Below are 22,201 nucleotides of genomic sequence, written 5' to 3' on the forward strand. Positions count from 1 at the left end.
ACTATTTTTCATTTGCAAATAAAATGTCCCGATCCGCTGTTTATGTTCTGAAACACAACACAGTACTACAAAGTATTTAGCATAATTTTAATTACAATCTTCGTTCAACTTTAACATAGATGGGTTTTGTAGTTCTTAGTACGAAATCTAAGAAGAAGGTGAGGTGTGCTGGCTTGGTGATTGGGTGTAACCTGAAGCGACGCAGCACTGAAGACAGGAGCAGCTTCATCTCCATCATCGCGAACTTTTGCCCTGCACATAGACATATTTATACTTATCATAAGCTTATGACTATATTCCTAATTGAGCTAGTCAGGTACATCTTCTTATCGTGTAGGTTTTGAGGTGGAATACCAGCCTCATCAACCCTGGTGTCAGGGTTATGATTTAGCTTCCAAAGGCCCCTGACATGCCTCATGTAACGACTACGTACTTACACCAGTAAGTAATAACCGGGACCAACGGCTTAACGTACCTTCCGAAGAAAGGCAGACACGTTAAGTTGTCAGGTATATCCAACGCATGATGAACTAAGTACCCACGCCTCGCCCAGCTTTTTGTTCTTCTTCTATCGTGTGGATTGTGAGGTGGATTACCAGCCTCATCAACCCTGGTGTCAGGGTTATGATTTAGCCGCCAGAGGCCCCTGACATGGCTCATGTAACGATTACTCACTTACATCAATAAATAGTTACCGGGACCAACGGCTTAACGTGCCTTCCGAAGCACGGAACGCATGACGAACTAACTAGGTAGTGAACCGTAGCCGTGCATAATAATCGCGCATTTGTGTTGGTGAACATTGCCTTTTTAAATATGCCTGCGTGCGTAATTTTGGAACCGCAATTATTTTTTGAACATTAAAGCTATAATTTAAAATCTTCAACGATTTTTCCCTCCATGCCAATCTTGTTCCTATGCATCCATCCCCGCATTAACTATACTTAATCATTGTAGTACATCTACAACGCAACATAGCATCACGCCTGTATCCCGAAGGGGTTGGCAGAGGTATAGTATACGTATTCATCCACCTCTCGCCACTATATTTAAATCCCATGTAATTAGGAGCGAAATCCTAGAAACCACATGATGTCAATTATTTATGATTCGGACATGAAGCCAAAATCATAAAGTCGAATTCATTGGTTTGGGGCCTGAACCGGAATCCATCAACAAAAAGGCATACAAACCAGAAAAATATAGTGCACATAAATGTCTCGGCTATTTCTATGGTATACTTATACATATAATATACAGGGTGATAGTGACACCGTAATGAATACGGAGGGAGACATTTTCGTAGCTGGTTATGAATTATGGTTACAAAAACGACAAGTAAATTCCATTATCGTAACTGGTTATCAAGCAAGAAAAAATCCATGTTCGTATCTGGTTATCAAAGGTCAGTTAAGAACGTGGATTAAAGGGATGTTTCAGACCATGATTCTGAGTTAATATCAAGTGGCAAATTTCCTGTCGGAAAATTCAAGAAAATTTTAGTGCTTTTTTAAATCACGCACTGACTTTTTGACTGCACGCAGTCAAACAAATATAGTCTGCCGCCATCGGGGGTCCAACCGGCCTCGATTACTTATTTGTTACTAATACTAGATTTAAGTTTGTAATGTTACTAACAAATATGGATGTTATTTTTTTATAAGTCCGAAATAAACTTTTATTATTATTATTATTAAATTATTTTCAGTTCCATACTTTTGCGACGGAAAGTTCCACTTGATATCAACTCAGAATCATGGTGTGAATGATCCCTCAAAGTTTTCGTTACGATGTCACTAACGTTCTGTATAGAACATTACTTAAATTAAATTTGGAACAACAGGATATCAGAATTATTTTTGAATATGCCAGCATCAAGTCTGCATATAAAATCTTTTTGTTTAACCAAATAATATTTTTATGATCTAGTCCTTTAAATGTAGGTCCTTTAAAATAAGTCCTTTGGGTGGCTCAATACATATGTCCATGTATACATACAAAATATCTTTGGTCATTGTATGGACTTTGTACGACCACTTAGATAAACAACTTCACTCGCTAAAGATAAACGATAAAACTGTATTTATGATATTTAATACTGCTTTGTGTTAATTATTAATTTATATTATGATATGCTACTTATATGAAAACATAAATGATAAAAAGCATAAATAATTTGGGTGGAAACTTTTCGGACTTATAAAGAGTATTATAATTCGTTTAAGGCATGTCCAATCGTCTTCCAATATCCTTTAATTTACGCTCAAAATATTACTAATGTTACTTCAATGACCTCTAACGGCTTCATGGTACCTTCTAATACTGCAAAGGGTTTCCTTCATAGAAAAGACATCAACGAGTCCATAACTTTATAACTACTTATTCGATTTTGTTGAAACATGCACTATTCCCTAAGATACAGCAGCAAGGTAAGGTAAGATTTGCAGTTTGTAAGAAATGCGTGGACAAACATACTTACACACGAGTACACTTGTGTAATATTTTTCATATGTATTTAGAAGCGCATAAAGACTAAAATATACGAATGTTGTGCAATTCCATCATTATTACATACGTACGGTTTAAATTCTCCTATCGTGTGGGTTGTGAGGTGGAGTACCAACCTCATCAAACGGGTCAAATTGATAACCTCCTTCTTTTAAAGTCGGTTAAAAATCCATCCCAAGATGAACTAAGTACTGTGCGCTCTTCGAGGCTCATCATCCTGCCTGGCACGTTATCCGAAAAATTTAATGCAATAAATATTCTATTGTACTTACCAATACAATTCCTAGGGCCCGCACTAAAGGGTATGTACGAGTAAGGATGCCAAGTGGGTTCCGCTAAGAACCTTTCAGGTCGGAACTCGAGAGGCTCCACAAATTGATCAGACCGACGATGGAGATCATACAGCATCATTACAAAATCCGTTCCAGCTGGTAGACAGTAATCTCCTGGAGGAAAAATATGTATTATTAGTAAACACGTAAGCCCACGACTACATTCTAATTGGGTTAGTCAGAGGTTTGTACATCCATCCCAAGATGAACTAAGTACTGTGCGCTCTTCGAGGCTCATCATCCTGGCTGGCACGTTATCCGAAAAGTTTATTAAAAAAATAGATGTCGGATGTCAGAGCGTCGACGGAGCCGTGCGCCTCGGGCAATGTTGTTTTCTATCCAACTATGCCCCTTTTTAATTTATTATAACAGTCGGATAATAAACGAGTTAAAGCGTTTCCCTTCTCTCATCCCTCATCTTTATTTATATATTTTTTTTTGTTTTTATTAGATTTATGTTAGGTTAGTTAGGTTAGTAAGTAGATTTAATTAGTTAATTAAGTACCTACCTACTTAACTCCTAAATTTTCGCATGCTTAAATCTAGCGGATCATGTGATACTTGGAACATAAAACCCATCAACTGTTATACAAAACCATGAATCCTATGCGAATAAATGATTTGATTTGATACTTACAATTTACTGTACTACAATACCCACACCTCACCGATCTTTCTTTTAGACCAACGTGATAGGTAAAACCGTAGACATCGCTATTAGTAAAGTGGTAATAGTATTGATACAAATGTCATCTTTATATTAATTTTAATATGTAGCGGAGCAGGTGGTTGTAAACCTGTAACTATGGACTGTAGGTACTTATTCTGCTCGGCACCACCCAAATCCCCTGGTACTTGCGGCTTCCAAATATAAGTATCACGCTTAGGGACAGTACTGAAAAGTATCGGCGCCTGAATGGCGTAATATACGATCCTGGCGACCCGGTTACCCTAGTCAAAGAGGTTCCCGACAACAACTCAGGTCCCCGATAGCAACCACGCCGGCGTGGTCGACCATTTCCCTCGTTACCTACCTACTAATGTCGATTAATTCTTCCAAATATAATCCTCTCAGACGACGCCCTGAGCACCCTCAGGCCCGTTGTCTTAAATTTTGTACCGGGTGAGAGCCCTCAGCGCTCCCCATTCACGGTAAATCTACAATAAGTCACGTCAAAAAAAGTATAGGTCATGCGTGTAAAAAGGATACTCTCCGCTCCGCACGTCCGCAATATAAGCTTGATTTACCTCACCCCCGCGATGAAGGCTAGGTACTTCCTTTCGGTAATTTCAACTTACTTAGTTTCGTATTTTGATCAATAGTGCGTACAATGAAGTAAACTGGCGGATACAGTCTCATGGTCTCCTTGATTACCGCATCTAGATACTTCATCTGGGCCAGGTCTTCCATCGAGGCAGTGTGGTCCGATGTGCCGAATACTTGAACACACTCTTCCACAACTTTATCTTGAACTACAGGATTATTTGCCAGTAACATGAACGCAAACTGAAGAACCGATGCTGTGGTATCATGGCCCTAAAATCACAATGTAAATACCAGCAATATCAGCAAGGTGTGAAATATACCCACAGTGGTTTAAAAATTTACGTTGTAAATGGCAATACTTAACCAAAAATTTTGCGCTTCATTGATAACCCTGATACCAGTTGACACCAGTCTCACAACCCACATGAGAAGTAGAATACCAAAAAGCATATGTTGTGAGTGCGAGTTCAACAGAGAGATTATATATTGCAAACATTACAGTGACAAAACGTAGAGATGTAAAATTGGATTCTATGTTTCTGAAGTAAGTAGTAATACTAATATGAATAGAGTTTTAAAGTTCTAAAACTGAGTGCATCTTACCTCAAACATGAAAGTGTCGACCTCTTCACTAATGCCCTCTGCATCTATGGCGCCGTCTTTTTCAGCTTGGAACAGCAAGTCTAACATTGCTAGACGTTTCTTCTTGTACACAATAACCTCCTCCCTATCTTCAACATTGGAAACAAAATCATTTTGGTCAATATTTAACATTTGTTGTCTCCTTTTATCAACTACTTTCTCCCGAAAAGAACCCAGTAAGTGTAAGATTTCTTTTTGTTTTCGTGCTGTCGCAGTTAATGAGAAGACGGCATTGAGGTGCAGCCATACTCTTACCACTCTGTATATTACAAACGTCCCTAAAGCATGAATTCCGTCTTTGTACGTTCTACCAAATTCTGATGTTTCTTTGTCCAATTGAGTTCCCATTGCAGTTGCTGAAATTGCGTTAAAAGTGTTTTATTATAGGCACATATATTATCAACACCAGAAACATTATGGTTTCAATGATTACTGAAATGAACAATGAGTATTTAGTATTATATAATTTACTTATTATTATGTTTGTAAACAAAGTCTCAGCAAAGAAGTAAACAACTAACCGCAAATGGAATGCAGAGTGAATTCAGTGACACGAGTTGACACATTTGTTTTTGACTTATCGACTTCAAGGCTGAGCTGTTCTACAAATTTCTCGCAGTTTTCCTCCAAGTGTAACTTGTAGTGTTTAAGAATGTTGAAATGAAATGCTGGTGTCAGTATCCTCCTACGTTGCCGCCATTTCTCTCCTGTGTGATGGATAAAATTAAATATAGAAACTTACGTATCCATCAATAAACTGAACTTGAAAAGTACTTATATAAAGCATGTTATGATTATGAGTATAAAGCAAAGGGGATGGAATTGGAATAAGTACACTGAAAATTAAAGCGCTTTGCAAACGTAGATACTTAGAATCAATTTTCAGTCGCCAAACACTTTTTGTATAGAAATCGGTAGCGATCTACGTGGTCCAGTGGTTGAGCGTTGAGCTCACGATCACGGTCCTGCGTTCGATTCCCGGTGGGGACATATCAAAAAATACTATGTGGTCCCTAGTTTGGTTAGGACATTAGATGCTGATCACCTGATTGTCCGAAAGTAAGATGATCCGTGCTTCGGAAGGCACGTTAAGCCGTTAGTCCCGGTTACTACATACTGATGTAAGTAAGTAGTCGTTAGTAGTGGCCTTGGGCGGGTCAATAGTAGCCCTGACTCCAGGCTTGATTAGGTTGGTACTCACAACCCACACGATAGAAGAAGGTAGCATCAAGTGGCCGCATGTCTGGGTGGAAATGGATAAGTGTCTACGTTTTACGCAGCTTTTTTGGGTAGGCTTAGGTAGGCAGTTACCATCACTTAACAGAAGACCTCCCTTTAACCATGGTTGTAGGAATTGGTACGCATAGCCCTTCGATGTATTTTTCGAACCAGATATGACAGTCTGTAAACAAAGATGCAATTGACTCAAACTGATAATATTGATATATAAAATATAAAAAGAAGTCAGCTTATACCTCTATATCTTCTGGATTTAACACAAAAACAACTTTTTTTGGTCCCAAGTAAATTTTGTACAAATCCTTGTACTGACTCGCCAGGTAGCGGAAGTAGTAAAATAATTTCACTGAAAAAAAAAGCGTACCGTAAAAGTTATTACAGTTGTTCGCTCAAATATGATTAAAACAATACGAGTTTTCTGCCAATGTATGGAAAAAAAAACATTACTAACCCGTATCTCTCACAAAATCAAATCCATTTCCGATTAGGTAGATCCCTTTGGGTCCGGGAATCCTATCGAAGTCCGCGACCTTCGAGCACCAGTCCACAAATATCCACACCAAAGCCAACACCCCACACATCAAAATCCATAACATTTCACTATATTCTTGAATTACGTGTATTTTCGCAAGACTAAGTTTATGCTTTATAATAATAAGAAATTGCTTTTTAATATCATAATTTTACACGGTTATCAATATTAAATAAGAATATACACTTATATGTATAGGTAAATTGTATAATACTTAGATAAGAACCTGTATTTAAAGTCCGGAGGGTTCAATTTGAAAAAAATATTTTTTAACTTATTTCACTATTCTTTATTACCAACAATTTCAGTGATTGTAACTATTTTTTTAAGAGCCCGTCGTGCATATTTCTCGGACGATGTGCCATCACGCGCACGCACACATCGGCGCGCTCGAGATAGGGTTCTCACTAAAACAAAAAAATTTAACTCAAAAAATGAGATTTGAGGTTTTGTTAAATTTATTTGAAAACATTTTTATTATTATTACATTTTTCTGGTATGAATAACATGAAAGGATTGGGACAAGAAAGAAAAAGGAAGTTTCAATAGTTAACAGCATAGACACGAAATGTTGTATAAGCTTACTATATAAAATCTTGCATTGGGGTAGGCAGAGCCACGCAATTCACCACTTTTTGCGATCCTCATAAACTACTTTTAATTTATGAAGCGCGCCACCTATTGGCAATCGCGCGTCAAATAAGCGAATTTATTGACCTACGTTTTAGACTTGTAGAAAACGGAACCCTAAAATAATGCCATCGCTTTCAATATTCGTCGTGTACATGATTAAGATTATTCCAGATAATGCAATTGCTTTCATACATAATTATGACTACACATGTAGGTTTTTTCGTATGTACGTACTCAAGTAAATAAAACAAATTGCTTCTTATTGAAAATCAATAATAACTAATATTTTAATTAATTAATGAATAATCGTATGAATCGTTGTAGATAATAAGTCTTTATTCAATGTGCGTCCCCTCGTCTTCGCCGTAAATATATTAAAGTTATGCCAATTCACTTAGGTTGTAAAATAATTTACTAAATAATAATTTAAAAGGACTTTAAAAATCTACCATCAAAAATATTCTGTATTATAACCGAGATACTTTTCTTTACAGCTTACCTACTTACTACTTACCTAACTACTTTAACTTACTTACATACTTAATTCCTACATTTGGGTGATTATCAAAATGTGCCAAGTTTGGTGGCGAACTTTCATATTATGAAAATGTGATTTTCTTTTTTTTGACGTGACTTATTGTAGATTTGCCGCAGATGGCATTAACTACTTGGCCGGACAAATGGGGAGCGCTGAAGGCTCTCACCTGAAAATGTGAAAAACTGGGTTCCGACATGAAAAACCACCAAACTTGGCGCATTTTGATATTCACCCATTTCGGGCTATCGCCATAGCTGGGCACCGTTAATCAAATAGTTAACTTCGTTAATCGTTAATCCGCTACAAAAAAAGTTAGCTTCGTTAAACGTTAAAACGTTACATTTCGGAAGAATTAACGCAAGTTAACGTTAATCGTTAATCCGTTAATAGGTAGGTGTAAAATTGCATATTTATTGCGTTGCGTTAGTGAACTTATAAAACTTGTTGGTTTAGGTTCTGGAAGTTAACAGGTTAGAAATAAAACAAAGTACTTTGTCGGGCATAAGGTGCATATTCCCCTTCATGACATGTCGAAGTTCTCATCTGAGGCTCTTTTTGGTGTTAAAATGTCTTTACCCGTGGAAAACAGACGTTCAACTGCAGCGCTTGAACAGTATTAGTGCTTGAGCAGTATTGTATTTAATGAATACATTTATGAATATCTGTTCGTTGAACGAGTCTTTTGATTCCATGTCCATGGACATTACGCTTTACTCTGTAAAGAGTTGGAGCTCTTTGGGTTTTCCTTAGACTGAGTGACAGAACTGAAAAAGTCATCAAATCATCGTTGTTACTCGCATTGCTCCCACCGCCACTTAAACTATCTCTGTCTTTCGAATTTTCCACTGCTTCTTGTCGTAAGGCATCTTCTACCTTTTTTTCATACCCTTTTTTACTGCGTCCACTCAACTGCTGTCATACGTTTCGTTTCATACTCGTCTGAACCTGTATTTCGCGCCGCGCCCGTGGTGCCGTGTGGTAAATAGTAGGCATTGGATTAACGATTAACGGACTTCTGCATATTAACGGAAGTTAACGTGTCCGTTAACATTTTTAAAAGTTAACTTAAAAGTTAATCCGTTAATCAAAATGTTAACTTCGTTAATTAACGATTAACGGATTAACGAGTTAATGCCCAGCTATGGCTAGTATTATACCCATAATAAAAAATGAACCTACTTATTTTATTTATTTATATCAGACAAGAAGGTTCAGTTCCTTTTTTCAAATTTAACATAAATCTGATGGTTGGTACGGAGTATGAAGTCTGTGATGAAGACGACATCTTGTGGCTTGGTGACTGGCAGTAACTTGAACCGACGGAGCACAGCTGACAGACATAGCTTCATTTCCATCATGGCGAACTTTTGACCTGAAATTACAAAACTCTGATGAGGTGGGGTAAAGCCTAGACATTCTGCTCGAGAAGTCTCGAACTGGAAAAGCCTCGAGAAATTAGCCTTGGTTCGAGACGAGAAAAAATCTCTGTCTCGTGATTTGTGAGTGATTCATTTAAAGACAAAATTGTAAACATTATTTATAGGTTTCCTTCGAAAGCCTCAAGACTCGAGAATTTAGCCTCGAGAATTCTCGTGCCTAGAAATCGGAAACTAGAAGAAAACTTGCAGGATGTCTTCAATTAAGTATACAACACCTATCCTCATTGGTCCTTGGATATCGTCCCACGTCACCGGCAATTTTTTTTTATATTTTTTTATCAGATTTTTATCCCCATAAAATTACAAAAACATTTTTAAACATACCAATGCAGTTTCTAGGTCCAGCGCTGAAGGGTATATAGCAGTATGGATGCCATGTGGGTTCACCGAAGAACCTCTCCGGCTTGAAGGCCAGCGCATCCTGGAACTGATCAGCTCGTCGGTGCAGGTCATATACCAGGATCGCGCAGTCCGTGCCCGCTGGTACCTCGTAGTTTTCTAAACATTTGGTACTTATTAGCAATATAATAAGTGAGTACTTATGCGTCATCTCAGCAGCGTTAGCCCGTTTTCACAGGATGCTTGCCTAACCTAACCTGGTTTTTAACAGAAGCGGCTGCTAATCTGACCTCCTAACTTGAAAGGAAAACTAATTATGTTATAATACAATAAACATAAAATAAAGGTTTAAAAGTCGGCGCTCCCCATTTGTCCGGCCACGTAGCAAATCTACAATGAGTCATGTCAAAGATTATCTTAAGTACTTACTTATGGAGTTTACTCGCGAAGTGTTTGGACTAGTAACTGAATAATGAGTAATTTGCCAATGTTTTCAAACAGTACAAGGGCTCCGACTTTATGCAGCTATTAAATATATTATGTATTATGTTTTCCTTCAAAATCTTCCGTTATTCGGCACTCATCAATATATCATTATTAACACGTACTTATTGTTTCAAAGTAAGTAACTTTTCATAACCTAAAGAGCTACGAATAAAGAAATACCCACTGAACTTGACCGGGTGGTTGAACTTCCTCATAATGAAGTGGACCGGCGGGTACAGTCTCATCGTTTCCTTGATGATGCACTCCAGGTACTTCATCTGGCCGAGATCGTGCATGGTGGCTGGCCGGTCGGAATCTCCGAATATCTGGTTGCATTCTCCTACTGCCTTCTCCTATAGTGATTATTTAGAAAATATTATTGCATGGAATTAACTGCCTGGAAACTGATATTAGACAGCCTAAATTAGGTACTGAATTGTATAACATTTTAGTTATTTTTTTAAGAACGTCCAGGGCCATGTGCCAAGGGTTTTCTTGTAGCCTCTTTTCCCCGGCCTATATATATGAGAAGCCTCAGTAGTTTTAGGCGGATGAGTCGTTATGTAAAAAATTGACGATTCAAAGTCTAACTATGTTACCTACTGAATAAAGATATTTTTGAAATAAGTACTTAATAACGTTTTTTTAAACGGCGTCTTAAAGTCATGGCCACCATACCGCATGAATTAAGAAAATCACTGAATTCATCTTCAACAATAAAGTTATTATGGTTTCCATACTTACTTGTACATCTGGATAATTAGCCAGTGCCATAAAAGCAAACTGCAAAGCTGTTGATGTCGTGTCATGACCCTGAAAACAAAGTAATATATACCGTTATATCTGTGTTACATTATTACCTAGCAGTCGTCGTAACCAAACACATGGTATGGGTAATAAGTACTGATATGTTTGCTTCAAGATAACACTTTGATACATTAACTCATATTGTGTCTGTTGCATGTCATGCCAAAGGTCTAGCTGTAGTCTCGTTTGGGCGCTATTTATATTAGTCACTCTGTTTTGCTTGTAGATATTTATATTGCGGAAGTACGATAACGATTAAAATATTAGTATTTAAAGTATAAGTTGAATAAAAACGCAACAGGGGGGTTAAAATGGCCTCATCCAAGCAATGTTGCAATTTGACATTTGCGCATATAAAATTAAGTGCGCAATGCAAACAAATGTCAAATAGCAATATTGCTTTCTTAGATGAATTTCTTCGATGTAGCCGTTTTAACCCCCTCACTAATACAGTTGGCTCGACCATTATGACGGCGATACAGGCTCACCACCTATCACGTTGGTCTAATAGAAAGCTCGGTAAGGTGTAGCTACTTAGTTCATCTTGCGATGGATGTACCTCTAACTAGTCATGAGCCTACGTTCTGTTTGAATAAAAACTACCTCAAACATAAATGTATCAACTTCTTCGCCAATTCCTTTGGCGTCAATAGTCCCAGACTTCTCCGCTTGAAGCAACAAGTCTAACATCACCAGCCGTTTCTTTCCAATCGAAGAGTTGTAAGGATCATCGTCATACTTTTCCACGTCGATGTACTGAAATGCGGTTGATTCTCTTCGCTTGTTTATGACGTTGTCTCGGAAGGAGCTCAGTAGATCCAGCAATTTCTTCTGCTTTCGACCCACGTCAGTTAACGGGAACAGCCAATTCGGATACATCCACACTCTCTGTGCTCTATACACCATCAACTGCCCGATAGAATAAATTCCATCTTTGTACCGTCTCCCGAGATCTGAAGTTTCTTTATCGAATTTTATTCCCATTGCGGTTTCTAGAAAGAGTAATAACCTTTACTAACATCATTTCTTATAGCTTAAAATCACTACTCCATTGTAAAAACATCATTCTTTCAGTAGGTACTTCTCAGCGATAATATTTCCATAGCAATAATGTTTTGCTTGATAATAAAGGCCAGGCGTTGCAGTACCTACGATCGATTTTGTTCTTTTGTTGGCATAAATTGAACCTAGGTGCCAAACGTTATTTGATTAAAACTGAATCAGACAAATTTCTAGGAAAGTTTTACAGATTGGTTATTGAACCGGGTTATCCAGGCTTTTCGAAGCTTGAAAATACTGATAGCGGTTATAAGCAGCGTAGCATGTCATAATAGCGAACAGACAATGAGACGAAGTCAGTCCAGTAAAAATACAAGAGATCTATGTCTTTAGAAGTCGTACCACAAATAGAATTCAAAGTGAAGTCAGAGATAAGGCTGACGACATCCGTCTTGGGCTTCCCAACTTCTGTTTTAAGGCTCTCCACGAGCTGCTTGCTGTTCTCTTCTATAACCACGTGGAAATGACGGAGGATGTTGAAATGGAACGTTGGAGTTAAGATCTTCCTGCGGTGTTGCCATTTGGTGCCTGCAAAGAAACGAACGCAATACATCATATTTAAAATTAGTTTGAATTGTGTGCAAGTGGAAGAAGTCAGTAGAAGAGGAAGACTTGAGACGAGATGAGCGGTGTGTGTGAGGAACGATGTGCACTACTGAGGAGTATCAGACTAGTTGACGTCGGATAAAGACCAGTGGACGTTCGAGGTTTAATACCGGCCCCAGTTAATTAGCGACGATATAACAAAGAACAGTTTATTTTACGCAATACATCCATGGATAAACTCTCGCCTATTTCCCACCGCGGTAAGCAGAGACTATGGAATTCCATTTGCTTAGATCCTGACGTACTTCCCTTGCTTCCTTCACATTCATCAATCGTTTCATACACGCACGCCGGTTCAGAGTAGATCGTACTGAACCTTTTCTAAGGACATCTCCAATTTGGTCAATGTACGTCCTTCTAGGTTTTCTTCTGCCGACCCTACCACTAACCTTCGCTCTATATACTACTTTCCTATTATCCTTCATGCGCTCTATGTGTCCAAACCAACTTAACATTCCGTTCTCAATCTTAGTCACTATAACGTCTTTAAACCACATATCTCTCTTATCATACTGTTTCTCACTCTATCACTCAATTTTACGCAATGATAATGGTAAATTGGCCGGTAAAATAACCTTTTTATATTATTATCAGTTTGACCCGTTTTGCAATAACAGGTGAACGAATGTTCATAATAAGTCACGTCCTTTTATATTAACGTATCATTTTCAGTACGATTGTGTTATCTCTCTAACATTGTACTTTTTCTAACTTAACCTAAGTACTTATCTATGTTACGTGTAACGGAGTACTGCCAAATAGTTGATTTTTTGGAAAATAAATGCGGCGAAAATGTATACCTGTCTCATCTTGCTAATGATAAGTTCTAATGCGCGACGTGAAATGGGTATATATTTTCGAACGTGAGTTGCAGTTGAACGATTAAAAAAGCCCCTGGCCTTTGACTGCTGACTTTTACCTGACATTATACCTACTTATCTACTACTGCTAAAAAGGACATTAACATCATAAATCATACTTACCGTCACTCAAAAGCAGTCCATCTTGTAGCCAAGGTTGTATGAACCCGTATAAAAATCCCTTGCTGTTGTGTTTAATGCCAGATAACACCACCTGTGTAAATTGTTATTTTTATTGTCTACGAATAAAAAAACGTGTATTTAAGTCACGCGGAAGAAAATTAATCAGACTTTCGTCAGGTCATAATGCATGCCTTACCTACCTACTTACGAGTTAAAATATTGGAAATATTGGACACGTCTTTATTTTATATACTTATAAGCTTGTTAATTGAAAAATCATTTGAAGCAAATAACGCTCATTTACAAATATTTTATAAACAGACCCGATGAAGACAGTCCTAGGTATGGAAAGTTCTGCAAAAGTCCTAAATCTGTCATATTATTTTATGACTGATTAATAATTCCAATTGATTGCTTTGTTTACGTATCATTTCTAATAATTAATTAAATTATAATGGGCACTTCACTTCACCTATGTACAAAAATATCTTTATCTTTTGTTGTGTATTGTTATGTCTCCACTGTGCGCACTCCTAACTAAAACAAACCCTGCGTTTGTATGTATTTATTTACGCACTTACTTACTTAAATTAGGTATATGATTAATTTGTAACTTACCTCCACATCTTCCGGATTGTACAAAACGACAAACTTCTTCGTACCCAATTTAAGTTTAAATAACTGCTTGTATTTATTAGCCAGAGTTCTAAAGTAGTAAAAGAGTTTCACTGAAATTTAGTAACAGGATAAAATTGTTGGTGAACGCTAATTTCACGAGACAGATCAGATTACACTGCAGTATGCACTGCTTAGTACCTATTTCAGAGTACTTTCATTCTCAATACTAGTTTCGAATATTTCGCGATACGAACCTGGGTCCATCAAGAAATCCAAAGCATTAGCAGCGAACAGTATTCCTCTAGGTCCGGGGATCTTCTCAAACTCGCCATGTTTCTGCCAATGCTCCAAGTACACCAGCAGCAATAGAAACACTATGATATAAACTAGTACCCACAACATGATGTCGTCTGCTGCGCTTGCAATGAAACTGCGCCTACTACATACATTCCAATTTTATTTATAGTCGTATGGAACCCTTATCATTCTTCCAGAACCTTTACGAATCGATAAAAAATAAATAAATAAAATAAAGTTTTATTCTATTTTTTTTCTCCCTTAGAACAGTTAACGTTAGCTTACATCACGTATGTGCGGACTTATGAGGGAGATAGGAACCCAAAATAGGAGGTCCTGTGTTTTGGGACACCTCGTCTCTACCACTCTGAAGCAGCTCTTAGATAATAACTCAGACGGGAGTGTAATTTTAATAATAGGTACTTTTAATTTTTTTGGTTTAAAACCCAAAAATCTCTACATGTTATATAAAAGTTGACATTAACTACTTGTCCGGACAAGTGGGGAGCACTGAGAGCTGTCACCCGGTACAACATACAAGTCAATGGGCCTGAGGGTGCCCAGTTGGCTCAAATTCTACCGCAAACTCTACAGGAGTTCACTGCAGGACTTCGATAGTTGTTGTCGGCTTCATGTCGTTTTATTCCCCTACTCGTCAGAGTCCTATCTACCTAATTCAGCAGTCATTATACTCTAGCACATTTTCGTTGTTTAAGCACACTACGAATGCATGCACTTCAGACACACTGCATCACAGTGGACTGTATAATAAGCACACCTATTTGCAATAATATTTACTTATTGTTTAGAACTACGTTTGAATTGTATTGTGGAAAATAAAACTAAAACCAAGTCCCTGGATATATAATTTCATTTGCTTACTTAAATATGAGTGTCTTAATATTATTTTCAATACATCTCTAATGAACCCTATTTTCAAGCTGTACATAGATGGGATCTCTGGGTCGCAGTATGAAATCGGTGACGAAGACGACGTCTGCAGGCCTGGTCACCGGCCGCAGTCGGTAGCGACGGATCACAGCCGATAGCGAATGCTTCATTTCCATCATCGCGAACTTTTGACCTGCACATTATACCTGGTTTATAATCAACAAACTTTTTTAAAAATAAAGCTACTAACTACATATAAATACCCTTTGAATTAGATTTCTAATGGTGTTTTGAAAAAGTTAATTTTATTATCAGTGTGCCCAAGTCACAGAGACACAATATTTTTTTACCTACAGTTCTTAAATAGTAAAGATATGATGTTAAAAGTCTCGCAGCTACAATAGTTTCCGTGATATGATGAACTGAGGGGTTAAAAATGCCACATCAGAGCAATTAATCTACAAAAGCAATATTGCTGTTTGACATTTGTTTGCATTGCGCACTTATTTTTATATGCGCAAATGTAAAACTGAAATATCGCTTTTTAGATGAATTGCTTTGATGTGGCCTTTTTAGCCCCCCTGTTACCACCCCGTCACACAATTTAATTATAGTACGCGACACGAAAAAAAGAAAATATTATTGGAACTAATTGAGAAGTCATACTTATAGTGTACTCTATGCATATATTGCGAAACGAGCGCCGGCGCCGTGGCTGCGGGACTTCTTTCGAGGCTTCTTTTATTATTATTTTATTTTTTTGTCGATTCTAGGTACCTACTATTTATCAATTTTCTCCTAGATCGAAAAGAACAACCGACAATTATTATTTTTTATTTATAGAAGTTCTAATAGAAAAAACGCTTGGACCCTCGTTGTTTAAAATGTAGAACATCTTCATTACCTTCAATAGCATAAAACCTTAATACAAACCTATACAGTTTCTAGGTCCGGCACTGAAAGGCAGGTAGGCGTAAGGATGCCAGGTGGGCTCAACAAGGAACCTATCAGGACGGAACTCTTGTGGCTCCACGAACTGATCATTGCGTCGGTGCAGGTCGTAGATGAGAATGACACAGTCTACCCCATTCGGGACTTCGTATTGCTCTGGGAGTGAACAAAATATTTTGTTAAACCAGGTACGTAAGCGCAGCAAATATGTCTATTCAATTAAATAATCGACTGGAAAAGGTCTACGCTATAATAGTTTCGGTCTATCAAAATAATGTTGAAAGACTGTAGTCACATTTATACCATAATGTCCATTTAGAGTTTTGAAATTTTCAGGATAAAACTTACTAAGTTTTAAATCCTTGTCTATTTTCCTGATGATGAACCACACAGGTGGATATAATCTCATTGACTCCTTGATGCAGCATTCCAGATACTTCATCTTCCCCAGATCATTCATTGTGGCCTCACGATCTGAGTCACCAAATATATCATAGAGTTCTTCAGCAACTTTTTCCTGAAACACATATTATTGCATTGTAAAATAACAAACAAGTATCGTCTAAAGAGGATACATCAATTTGATGCGAAAAGAAGTTTAATTAATGTCATTAATTTTATTAAGAGAGAGAGAATTAAACGATTCTGTAATTTGTTTTAATCGTCAAATCAAAAAGGATCTGGTTTTACATTATTGATTAAGTAAGTAAGTATATGAAATATATATCGACTTATATTATAACGTTACTTTACCTGTGATTCTGGATTGTTCGCCAATAGCATCAATGCAAATTGAATAGCCGTCGCCGTGGTGTCGTGTCCCTGGAAACAAATGTCAAAATTAAAAATATTTGATCAATTTGAAGCTCACAAAGTAAACGATAGAGATATTTACCTCAAACATAAAAGTGTCAACCTCTTCACCAATACCTTTCGCATCAATAATTCCTTCTTTCTCAGCTTGTAGTAGTAAATCTAACATCGCTAGCTTTTTCTTTCCAAGCGTAATGTCGTCATCCGTGTTATTGAAGATAACAGGTTGCGAATTGTTACTTTCTCTTCTTTTATTTATGACACTATCTCGAAAGGATCCGAGAAGGTTTAATATTTTTTTCTGCTTCCGTCCTGCGGTTGTGAGGGAGAATATCTTGTCCGGGTATGTCCAAACCCTTTGGGCTCTGTGCACTACTAATGATCCCAACATGTGTATAGAGTCTTTGTAACTCTTGCCTACGTCACTTGTTTTAGGATCCAATTTTATGCCCATCGCAGTTTCTGTAATGCACCAGATATCATGTCACTAAAAGTTGTTATTTGTTATCACAAGTTTTTGCCAAATAACATTACATAATTTGTAAGTGAACTTCTTAATTACCTATCTTGTGATTAAATGCAAGCCAACCCTAGTTGACCTTAATGTTAAGATAAAGAATAAAAGTAAATAAAAAATAACTGTCACCGACCAACAACAGACGGCAATCTCATAATTCAAATATAATTATTCAATTAAAAAATAAAGTAAATAATTAATATTATGAGCTGGTTGTAACAACAGTGCGCTATTAAAAAAATAACATTAAAGCTTTATTTTATTTTGTTTTGATTTTATGTCAAAATCATTTAGTCGTTGTTCAGCCTGGTGTTAGCGATGAAAAAACTCAGACAAGCTATATACCTTCCTATGGACATACATAAACGGCCTATATACGTCCCACTGCTGGGCACATGCCTCCCCTCAATCAACCGGAGGGGGTATGGAGCATACTCCACCACGCTGCTCCACTGCGGGTTGGTGGAGGTGTTTTTACGGCTAATAGCCGGGACCAACGGCTTAACGTGCCTCCGAAACACGGAATCATCTTACTTTTTCGGACAATCAGGTGATTCAAGCCTGAAAAGTCCTTACCAAACAAAGGACAGTCTCACAAAGTGATTTCGACTATGTCCCCATCGGGAATCGAACCCGGACCTCCAGATCGTGAGCCTAACACTCGAACCACTAGACCACGGAGGCTGCTGCCTTCCTATGGAATCGGTTCCAAAAGATTCCAGGTATCATCTTACAATTTAAAGTGTACGACTAGCTGAAATACCTCTTACCACAAATAGAGTTTAAAGTGAAATCGACAATATAAGAGGACACATTTGTCTTCGGCTTTCCCACTTCAGGCTCCAGTTGTTTTACCAGTTTATTGCTGTTCTCTTCTAGAACGGAGCAGAAATGTTTCAGGATGTTGAAGTGGAATGTCGGGGTGAGAATTTTTCTTCGATGCTGCCATTTAGCACCTGAAGCATTTTAATATTTAAGTATTATGCATCTTAAACAGCTGAACATATGACTACTTATTCTTAGGTTATTTCTAAAAAAAGTAAGTAGCTCAAGCGATAAGTAATCCTTATAAAATAATATTTTTATTTTACCATCACTCAGAAGCAGGCCTTCTTGAAGCCAAGGCTTGATGAACCTATACAGAAATCCTTTGCTGCTGTTTCTGACTCCAGATATTATGGTCTGCAAATAATTAATAAGTACATAAATTATATAAGTGCCTACGTTATTTCTATGTTTCGCTAAAGCCGGCCCCCGAAATCATCTACTCGCAGTTTTTATTTTATATTTCATAGTAAGTAAGTAATATTATCGAAATTTTTGTACATTAAACATCACTATTTACCAACTCCTGGCTTTAGTTGAGAGGTCTTGTTTGCAGTTGTTTATTTTTAATCAAATAAAAGCTGGTCTTATCAGTCGTAATGACATTTTTTTTTCTTAGTACCATATTTAGATACCTATACTATAACAACGCCTCCTATACTAGACAGTAGTTTTTCAAACGTAGTCTTTTCTGCTTTCATTTTGATGCCTTCTTATGTTTTTGGATTCATAATTCCAGACAGGATAGGGTTGGTACCCTGCGTGCTGAGTTGTAGTTAACTATTAATATGCATAAAATAATATATTCATGTAGGTGTCTGTATTGTGATTATAATTATACAATCATAATAATTATAGTTATATTAAAGGATGCTTTATATTAGTGCTTACGTACCTCTATGTCTTCCGGATTGTACAGAATGACAAACTTCTTCGTGAGCATTTTTAGTTTGAATATTTTTTTATATTTATTAGCCAGCAATCTCACGTGGTAAAAAAGTTTCACTGAAATAGATATAAGCACTCATCGTCAACCAGAACATTGAATAATTCCAGTGGCACAATTCTTTTTTAATCGACTATGACTATGAGTCCCTAATTTTGGAAATCATCACTTTAGGAAAAACTATGCTAAAAATAAAGTGCCGCTGAAATGACTTACGTCGTAATACTTGTAGGAGCACTTTAAATAATTCATCCTAGTTAACTGCATTTTGTTTGTGGCACCACCATGCTATCCTAGTGAGATATGGGCCTTATTGAAAGTTCACCAAGATTTAGCTTATATACTCAGGATGACATTAAACCCAACGCATATAGAGGTAGAGCCGCGCTGAGGTGCAGGGGGGTTAAAAAAACCACACAAAAACATTACATCTAAAAAGCAATATTGCAATTTGACATTGCGCTGCTCGTATCCATAATACAGCGGATTAATAGCCACCTCTTTACCAGTTTTTAGTTCTCATTTACTCACGGCGCTATCTGACACAGGTAACCTACTCGTAACAACAACTATGGCGTCGGATACAGAAACTACGTAACTAACTAAAATGTGAAGTTAACAATGCTTTAAACGTACAACTAGTAACTTGCCTTTTGTCTTAATATTTAATACATTGGTTGTCAATTAAACACTGTTTTATTTTGCTACGTAATCAGCTAAATTATCCCACGATGTTAAAATAGTACCTACAATGCAGCTAAACGTGGGCCGTCATATTGTAGAACGTGTTGCAATGACAATCCGGCCAATTATTAAAACGGTCCTTCTCAACTTCTTTTGACTATCAATCAAGATATTTGAAAGGACATTGGCGCCGTACTTAGGTTGCAATCCTGGCATGAATACTTATAATACATCATACAATACATCATGATAGATTACCACATGCCTACACCGCCTGTCCGCACGGACGGAATACCGCGCGGTAAGGCGGTGCTTGGCAGTTGGCACACGAGGAACCGCGTTACTGCGCGAACGGATCACTTATCGATCGGACGCGCGCGGCGAGGCGGTCATCCGTTAGGACAAGTGCCTGCCACGTCGGTGCTCGTGGATGTTTGGTGAGAATTGCCTAGGTCTCTTAGTCAACTGTTATAACATAACCGAGAAGAAGAGCAGCTGAACGCATTCCATTCCAAAAATATTCCAGAAGAGAAGGAAATGTAAATTCACTTATGTGCTCTACACTTATATTACTTATTACTATTTCTGTATCTTGTGCCCATTGTGCTCAATAAATGAGTTTATCTATCTATCTATTATTTACAATTTGCGATGTTGCGTTTCTATTCGGTGCACAAGTCCAATTCCCACGTGATCGTTATAACACGTGACACAAACCTGAGTCCATCAAGAAATCCAAAGCATTAGCAGCGAACAGTATTCCTCTAGGTCCGGGGATCTTCTCAAACTCGCCATGTTTCTGCCAACGCTCCAAGTACACCAGCAGCAATAGAAACACTATGATATAAACAAGTACCCACAACATGATGTCGTCTGCTGCGCTTGCAATGAAACTGCGCAGGTTTTCTACATCCCCATTCTATTTATATGAAACCCTTATCGTTATTCCAGAACGCACAACAGTACATTTCATATTGTAAGTATAAATCGAATACTAAGATACAAACGGATGAGCTTCGTGTATCATTCTTTATCTTATAATAACATTGTTATATAACCAATGTCATTCGCCGATTAAGCCAAAAAATCACAAAAATACTTAGATAAGTATCTTAATATGGAATTAACCTATCTCTAACGTATTTCACTTGCGGCATAATGGGTATCTTCGGGCGGAGCTCGCTTTCTGGGGGGCTTTTTGACTGATATGGTTACTATATCTTTGTGTGTATTTATTTTTTTTGGCGTATTTTAGTGCAGGTATCTATCTCTTTTCTTAACTATAAGTAAGTAAGTAAGTTTAAAATGTACACGGATGAATGTGGCCTCCTGGGATGTAATGTGAGTGTGAAGTCGATACAGCTGGGAGCGAATGCATCAATTTTCATAATCGCTACAATTAATTGTAATAAAGCTAATGCAAATTTTACTTAAACTCTAAAACAAATTACTCAGGCGACATTTTTTTTTACGTGCCAGGCAACCTTCTCCACGGCGCTGTGTCCTACTAACTTGTTATTTTTACTTAAGTAACTTTTAGTTAGTTCGACGTGTAATATAAATTATTTCGAATAAATGAATATGAATACTAAACGTCAAAATGAAAAGAAACTATAATTTACGAATATAATACGAAAAATATGTAAATTTCAGTAGAATAGATTAGCTATTATAACTTTCGTTCTATATTTGGGCTTTTTTGAAGAAAATCAGCAGCATCTCTTGTTATATTTTTTCTGTATATTATTATAATTATAGAGCAATTATTCAGGAGTACTTAACTAGCTGGAAACCTTAGCAATGGTCTTACTCATTGCTATGTTTTAGGCTTTCGCCTTTTGTACCAATTACCAATTATTTGTTGTAAATTGTTTATGTACATAAGTAATGTGTTTTTGTATGTAATGATGAGTTTATTTTATAGTATTGTGGAAATATAAATAAAGTGGAGCTTTATAAAAATAGCATGAAAAATTATGTAAATACCGGGATTATTTCTTTATTCACAAAAGCTGTGACGTTTTATTGAAGTCAGGTTTCGCTTTTCTGGTGGGTTATGTCAATACTCCAGATAATACCACGTTTTATTTGATTCACTGCACACAGGAGTTGTGGATTATGTTTTCTACGAGGCGACGTAACTTTTTTAACCGACTTTAAGCTGCCACCTAGATAATTATCATGACTGTATTACTGTAGAAGAATTGGCTACTTGAAATATGTCGGATATGATACTTTATCATGTAACG

The 22,201-nt window shown here is 37.2% G+C and overlaps 1 protein-coding gene across 1 annotated transcript; it reads right to left on the reverse strand.

Annotated features, from left to right (window-relative positions):
- Nucleotides 1–66: 66 nt before the first annotated feature.
- LOC126375517 (uncharacterized) lies at nucleotides 67–20,938 on the reverse strand. Its single transcript, XM_050022490.1, has 18 exons — nucleotides 20,670–20,938; nucleotides 19,218–19,327; nucleotides 18,589–18,679; nucleotides 18,268–18,453; nucleotides 17,063–17,442; nucleotides 16,921–16,989; nucleotides 16,516–16,684; nucleotides 16,150–16,323; nucleotides 15,250–15,409; nucleotides 14,283–14,464; nucleotides 14,029–14,138; nucleotides 13,411–13,501; nucleotides 12,164–12,349; nucleotides 11,366–11,754; nucleotides 10,700–10,768; nucleotides 10,140–10,308; nucleotides 9,455–9,628; nucleotides 67–252 (listed from the first exon to the last, which is right to left on the reverse strand). The coding sequence occupies exons 1-18, from the start codon at nucleotides 20,815–20,817 to the stop codon at nucleotides 92–94; spliced, it is 3,018 nt and encodes a 1,005-aa protein (XP_049878447.1). The 5' UTR covers nucleotides 20,818–20,938; the 3' UTR covers nucleotides 67–91.
- Nucleotides 20,939–22,201: the final 1,263 nt, after the last annotated feature.

This window comes from Pectinophora gossypiella, chromosome 2 (genome assembly GCF_024362695.1).
Source record: "Pectinophora gossypiella chromosome 2, ilPecGoss1.1, whole genome shotgun sequence".
NCBI classification, from domain to species: Eukaryota; Metazoa; Arthropoda; class Insecta; order Lepidoptera; family Gelechiidae; genus Pectinophora; species Pectinophora gossypiella.